The sequence below is a fragment of the Penaeus chinensis genome, chromosome 41 (genome assembly GCF_019202785.1).
Source record: "Penaeus chinensis breed Huanghai No. 1 chromosome 41, ASM1920278v2, whole genome shotgun sequence".
NCBI classification, from domain to species: Eukaryota; Metazoa; Arthropoda; class Malacostraca; order Decapoda; family Penaeidae; genus Penaeus; species Penaeus chinensis.
In genome coordinates, this window is record NC_061859.1 from 76,582 (window position 1) to 84,256 (window position 7,675).

General features: G+C 32.0%; 1 protein-coding gene across 2 annotated transcripts in view; it reads right to left on the reverse strand.

Moving 5' to 3' along the window:
• Window positions 1-7,552, reverse strand: part of LOC125047702 — a 9,039-nt gene extending 1,487 nt beyond the window's left edge. The window contains exons 1-2 of one of the 2 annotated variants that reach the window (XR_007116759.1): window positions 7,185-7,207; window positions 732-846 (exon numbers count right to left, since the gene is read on the reverse strand). Coding sequence is in view for 1 of the 2 variants with exons in the window: in XM_047646077.1 (XP_047502033.1) it covers window positions 732-846; window positions 7,185-7,229 (160 nt within the window). In the remaining variant the exon portion in view is untranslated. Of the gene's footprint in view, window positions 1-731; window positions 847-7,184 lie in introns of both variants that reach the window. The other variant, XM_047646077.1, reaches the window with a different exon arrangement.
• Between the last annotated feature and the right edge of the window lie 123 nt (window positions 7,553-7,675).

The following is a 7,675-nucleotide window of genomic DNA, read 5'->3' on the forward strand; positions in this document are numbered from 1 at the left end:
AAGGGAGTGTTTCCTCAGCTCATTTTCTCTCCTTCTCCACCTGAAATCTGGTCCCCAGCACATTGCTGTTCCACATTTTCGTAACATACACAGAGAGTGGTTTGTCAATATCTAGTGTCGAGTCTATACTTGTGTCATTGGTCGACACAAAATCCAACTCATCATTGCTTTGTGCTTCTAAAACAAGGTCAAAGTCTAAGTCAATTGAAATAATACTGAAATAGAATGAAGCTTACAAGAGCAAAGTCATACGTAAATTAGTATGAGAGTGGACAAAATCTATTTCCAGTGGCCTAAGTGGAAACACATTTGGGACATATACAACTTGCCATCACCCCTACTCAAGGAGTGTCAAAGGTGGTGGGAAGTAGTATATCAACCACTTAAAAGGGGCTAGGTAATACAACAGGTCAATGTTGATGGCACTGGCTGCTGACAGGAGAGAGAGAGTGAGAGCAAGAGTTACAAACAAATCGCATGATTACATATCATAATTACATGTCACAAAATTATCAGCCAATCACTTAAAACCCTCAGCAGTGGCATTTATTAGGCTAAACAACAAAAAACAGTCAGTCTGTAGTCTGTCATCATGGCAAAAACACATGCCAAACTGATGGTGGCTCCTAGAGGCCATGGCAAGATTAGATGCCAAAATCAGTTTTTCTTTTTGTTTGTCTAATCCCCGCCTGCTACACATGATAAAAAGGCTTTATTAAAAGTTCAATTACCTTGGCAAGATCTGTGCCATGAAGGCCTTGTTCTGAATCCTCTTGTGGAACCCCAGCAAGCAGCTCTGGGCCCCAGGTGGCTGGTTCCAGGGGGCTTCACATCACAAAGGTGTGTCTGAAAAAACAAAGACCAATTTACCTTATTACATGCTAATCTCTAAGTATCTGTCTGTCTGTTTCCATGTGTGTGACAATTTTACTCTGTTCACATAGCTTTCTTCAATTTATATTTAGTGTAAAAATGTAAACAAATTGGAAATATAAAACAAGTAAACACAAAAAAAAAACATTGTTTATTTCTGCACAAATCCAAGTTTCTCAGGGAGATTATAGATATATAGATACATAGATAGACAGATATATACATACATCTATCAATGCATATATAAAAGTAAATTTACAAGTAATAAAAACAAGATGAACAATGATAAAAAAGAAAAATTCAATTCAAGAAGTACAGTCACGGCCAAGTCATGAATGAAGCTTTGAAACTCTCCCTATTTAATAATTGCTAATCTTCTCTTGAAATTAACTATACTTAGCTTAACTTGTTTTAACAATACACGACTTCACTTTACAAGAATTATATCATTATACTGTTTCAGACAGAACATGTTTTACACGTTCTGACATGGGCTGTACCAATACATATCAAGGCTGTTCAAGCTATTCATCTAGAGTGAATGAAATATGTGGCAACTTATAAATATGTATACTGCCTGCTTCTATCCAAAGATACTTGCCAATATAAGTTGCCTTTTATAGAAAATTCATAAATGAAGCCTTCTTGCTGCAGGGTAGTTCAATTCAAGGTATAGCATGCAAATACCATCAAAATGTTTATCTACATTAAATAGCCTTACATGTTGTTCTCCTTTGAATTATACCACAAATGAAACTGAAAATGAGGGACTACAACTGATAACATGTTACTCACATTATTACATGGTACCACATCATACTTAACATTTAATCATGTTACTTCAGTATACTGGGAAAAAGACCTTTATTTTTAAAATAAACTCTAAACCTCAAATGCTGCCTAATCCCGAAATAGCATGCATAAGTGCTACTTCCTTACACAAAGCCACAATCCTTTGTAAGAAATTCCCCGAAGGAACCAAGCAGCACCGCAAGTATGATGCAATGCACACCACCTCCAGAAAACACCAAAGGCCCCATCAGAGCCACCATGAAACACACGACAAATCACAATGGGTGCTTTGTTAGCAACTGGGTAAAGCAGAACTCGGCTATACGGGAGGAGTTCCTGGGAGGGTTTCCCCATACCTAAGCATCAAACACAAAGTGGCAATGCTAAGCGACAGAACACTGGCATTGTAAAATACATGGTGCCTGGTTCACACCCCAGTCAATTCTGCTGCGAGTGCCTACTAGTGTCTGTCGGGGCCAAGGTCACAGAGGAAAGGAACTAGCCGAAGTGCCGCATCATCCTACAGCTTCGTATGTAAAGTATTATGAAATTATCCTTTAAGATATAAAACCAGCTACACAGACTTACAGCAAACTTACGGCAAAAATATTTTTATGCCAGAAAAGATGTATTACAAAATAAAATTTACAAACCACACTGACCTGATGCCCTGATGAAATTTCTAAAAAAGGAATGAATATATAAATGACCTTTAAACCATTATCACATATACAGCTAAGGACTTAAGACCAGAAAGGAAGTTAATGCGAGATGAGAGCAGTAAAATGTCTTGCAAAACACTTATTTTCTGTTATAAAAAGAGACATCAAACAACCTAAAATCATGTCTGATAATTAGCTCAGAGTTTCGTGGCATATACTTCAATGAGTATAATGTATCTATAATGAACTAACACTCCAATATATATAAAAATTTATACTTCATTAAATACAACCACAGTAAAACAACTTTCAATTTAGTCCACATAAAAGCACCAGAGTATAATACAAGTACAGTAACATACTACAATAAGTATAACATGCATATACTGACTTATCCTTCAGTAAAGTGGACTCATACATTTACTTCAATTAGTTTCATAACACACTAAATAATGTATTTTGAATTATACTCCAAAAAGTATACTGACTTATACTTCAAAGGCATAATGCCTGGTACTTAATGGCCTGGATCCGAGTGCCCAGCAGCTCGAGTGTGGGCCTATATCCAGGCAAATATTTCCCAGACGACATGTCCCTGTCACCTGGACCCAATGGTCTAAGTATTATGATCTATATTTCAGTAAGGCTACTGATCTATATTTTAGTAAAAATATAAAAATAAAATTATGATATACTGTAATGAGTATGTTGCCTGATGACACAAGTAAGGTAAAGTCTATGACAATGTATTCATGTTTTCAGTTATTGCTAGTGGCAATAGTAACTGTAGTCATAGTAGCTGTAAAAGAAGATGAAGAAGTAGTAGTAATTGTAGCAGTACTAGTAGTAGTAGTAGTAGTTTTAGTAGTAGTAGTAGTAATAGTAGTAATAGTAGTAATAGTAGTAATGGTAGTAATAGTAGTAGTAGTAAAAGTAGTAGTAGTAGTGGTAGTAGTAGTGTAATAGTAGTAGTAGTAGTAGTAATAGTAGTAGTAGTAGTAATAGTAGTAGTAGTAGTAGTAGTAATAGTAGTAGTAGTAGTAATAGTAGTAGTAGTAGTGGTAGTAATAGTAGTAGTAGTAGTAATAGTAGTAGTAGTAGTAGTAATAGTAGTAGTAGTAGTGGTAGTAATAGTAATAGTAGTAGTAGTAGTAGTAATAGTAGTAGTAGTAGTAATAGTAGTAGTAGTTGTAGTAATAATAGTAGTAGTAGTAATAGTAGTAGTAATAGTAGTAGTAATAGTAGTATTAGTAGTAATAGTAGTAGTAATAGTAGTAATAGTAATAGTAGTAATAGTAATAGTAATAATAGTAGTAGTAGTAGTAATAGTAGTAGTAGTAGTAATAGTAGTAGTAGTAGTAGTAGTAGTAGTAATAGTAGTAGAAGTAGTAGTAATAGTAGTAGTAGTAATAGTAGTAGTAGTAATAGTAATAATAATAGTGGTAGTAGTAGTAATAGTAGTAGTAGTAATAGTAGTAGTAGTAATAGTAGTAGTAGTAATAGTAATAATAATAGTGGTAGTAGTAGTAATAGTAGTAGTAGTAGTAGCAGTAGTAGTAGTAGTAGTAGTAATAGTAGTAGTAGTAGTAGCAGTAGTAGTAGTAGTAGTAGTAATAGTAGTAGTAGCAGTAGCAGTAGTAGTAGTAATAGTAATAGTAGTAGTAGCAGTAGTAGTAGTAGTAATAGTAGTAGCAATAGTAGTAATAGTAGTAATAGTAGTAATAGTAGTAGTAGTAGTAATAGAAGTATTAATAGTAGTAGTAATGGTAGTAGTAGTAATAGTAATAGTAGTAGTAGTAGTAATAGTAGTAGTAACAGTAGTAGTAATAGTAGTAGTAATAGCAGTAGTAATAGTAGTAGTAATAGTAGTAGTAATAGTAGTAGTAATAGTAGTAGTAATAGCAGTAGTAATAGCAGTAGTAATAGCAGTAGTAATAGTAGTAGTAGTAATAGTAGTAGTAGTAATAGTAGTAGTAGTAGTAGTAGTAGTAGTAATAGTAGTAGTAGTAATAGTAGTAGTAGTAGTAGTAATAGTAGTAGTAGTAATAGTAGTAGTAGTAGTAGTAGTAGTAATAGTAGTAGTAGTAATAGTAGTAGTAGTAGTAGTAATAATAGTAGTAGTAGTAGTAGTAATAGTAGTAGTAGTAATAGTAGTAGTAGTAGTAGTAGTAATAGTAGTAGTAGTAATAGTAGTAGTAGTAGTAGTAGTAATAGTAGTAGTAGTAGTAGTAGTAATAGTAGTAGTAGTAGTAGTAATAGTAGTAGTAGTAGTAGTAATAGTAGTAGTAATAGTAGTAGTAGTAGTAGTAGTAGTAGTAATAGTAGTAGTAGTAGTAGTAATAGTAGTAGTAGTAATAGTAGTAGTAGTAGTAATAGTAGTAGTAGTAGTAGTAATAGTAGTAGTAGTAGTAGTAATAGTAGTAGTAGTAATAGTAGTAGTAGTAGTAGTAGTAGTAGTAATAGTATTAGTAGTAGTAGTAATAGTAGTATTAGTAGTAGTAATAGTAGTAGTAGTAGTAGTAATAGTAGTAGTAGTAGTAGTAATAGTAGTAGTAGTAATAGTAGTAGTAATAGTAGTAGTAGTAGTAGTAATAGTAGTAGTAGTAGTAGTAATAGTAGTATTAGTAGTAGTAATAGTAGTAGTAGTAGTAGTAATAGTAGTAGTAGTAGTAGTAATAGTAGTAGTAGTAATAGTAGTAGTAATAGTAGTAGTAGTAGTAGTAGTAGTAGTAGTAGTAATAGTAGTATTAGTAGTAGTAATAGTAGTAGTAGTAGTAATAGTAGTAGTAGTAGTAGTAATAGTAGTAGTAGTAGTAGTAATAGTAGTAGTAGCAGTAGAAGAAGAAGAAGAAGAAGAAGTAGTATTAGTAGTAATAGTAATGAAAAAAAAAATAAATAACAATTATTATAATAACAGAAGTACAAATAATACTAATAACAACAATAACATCAATAATAATAATGATGATCATAATAATATTAATAATATTAATAATAATAATAATAATAATAATAATAATAATAATAATAATAATAATAAAAAGAAGAAGAGTAACAAGAATAACAACAACAACAATAACAATAAAAATAATTTTAAAAAAATATATAATAATAATTATGTTAATAATTACCATAATCATTATCATCATTAAAATTATTACAATTGTCATCATTATCATTATTACAATGTTATCATTGTTATTATAACAATTTTATCATTATCAATATAACAATTATAATCATTACTATTAATATTATCATTATCATATCATGATCATTATTGCAATTGTCATTATTACTATTACAACATTTATCATTATTGCAATCATTATCATTACTATTCTTATTATCATTGTTACAATTATTATAATTACTATCATTATCATCATTTTCATAATCAATCATATTTATCATTAATATCATTACAATTTTCATTATTACACATTATTTTACTGCAATTACTATCATTATTATAATCACCATTATCATCATTATATTCATTCTTTTAAGCTTTACTACAACTATTATTCTCCTTATTCTCATTATCATTCACATTACTATTGTTGTCACTATGAAAATCACTACTATCAGGATTGTTATCATTGTCAATATTATTACCATTTTTATAACCATCACCACTATTCTTATTTACAGTCATGATCAGTACCATCATTACTCTAATTTCTAATGCTATCAATACAGCTCATTAGCTATCCTTCTTGTCCATATTCGTCTATGACCACTAACATTCATTTGTTAATCAACACAAGAGTCAACCAGTTCTATTTACAATAGCTTAACCTCACTCAATAAAAATTGACAAGCAGCCTTTGAATCTTGTATCTCAATAGTATTATTGAAATAATCTTCACCGTCAAATCACTGCTTCTGAAAATTAAGTGTGAGAGTGAGCCCTGAGGCACCAACAAATCCCAGTGAACCTAAATTATCATAAATGAACACATAAACGCGTAATCAGAGCGACCATAAGCCATCCCCTAATCATTGGCAAGCACATGTAATGTGCTTGCAAATTACATGCTTACAAATTACGCACACTAATTCTTAATAATTTCGACAACTTTAAATCCCAGAGAACAACCGAAGGGCATAAGACACCACCTATCAGGATGTTTGAAATTAAGAAATGGCAACTCAAACTGCTCAGGTGTTACCAGCTAGGGATTATTATTCTCGTTTCCTTTCGAGGGGAGCAGCATAAAGCACAGTGTGACTCGGCAATTTAGGGGATCAGTATTGAAGCTTGACTCATGAATATACTTTTTTTTTTCTTTTTACTAGAAAGAAAAATGCAAATTAGTAAGTCTATCTTAGCCTTGGTCTCCTTTTGCTACAATTTATGATGGGCATTCAGAGGTAAAATGATATTCGTACAAGTTTTTATTCTACCTTTCCTTTTGTTCATGTAGGAAGGATATGGCATCAACAGAAATTTCTATGATGAAATACACACGTCAGTGAACGGTGAATTTGTTCAGTAATGATAGTAATGATTGTTCATTAATTATTTATTCCTTTTACATCACAGCAAAACCATTTAGATGAAGTACAAAGCCATAAAATGGTGCACAAATGTGTTGCAACTCTCATTTCCCTAATATCAGCCTAGTAAAAGATAATGCTATATTTGCATGTCAAAATACCTAAAAGCAGAAGTTAGTAACTAATGAAATAGATAAAGGAAAACAGAACTCAAAGAAAGATAAAAAACAACTACATTTATATATTCTTATAAATCTTTTCTTAATATATTCCCACAGAGCCTCTACACTAAATCATGTCTTCTCCACACTCCTTTGCATGAGCCTCCCTTACCCCAAACCAAAAAACACCCACCACAGAGAGAAGGCAGCATGCCGTCACATGCATTGCACTCTGCATAGTGTCAGTACACGGTGAACCACTTGCTTCCACCTCTGCAGCTCTATGGTTGTACTTGAATGTTTGCCAAGGTAGCGTTTTTTTAAGGGGAAGGGGATAGGGTGCATGCTGGAGTCATGCTGTCTAGGTAATCAACTCCGGTCTGTTGTTTTATTCATAGATTGCAAGTTGACATAATTTTTCAATCTTGGCTAAGGCTCTTATCACTTTAAAATGAACAAGTCATTCAAGCCTGCAAAGCTAAGAGATTAAATTCACAGTCATGTTGTTAACTTTTAAACATCAAAATTACCATAACAAAACTTTTATCCATCCTCAATAACTTTCTCTAAAACTTTGACATATATGATTTCAATGATGTTGGCTCTATTAAGTGTAAACAGCAGATAAAATAGGTGTCCTGAAATTTTTTATTAATTTCCCTGCAATAATGGAAGATTTCTATG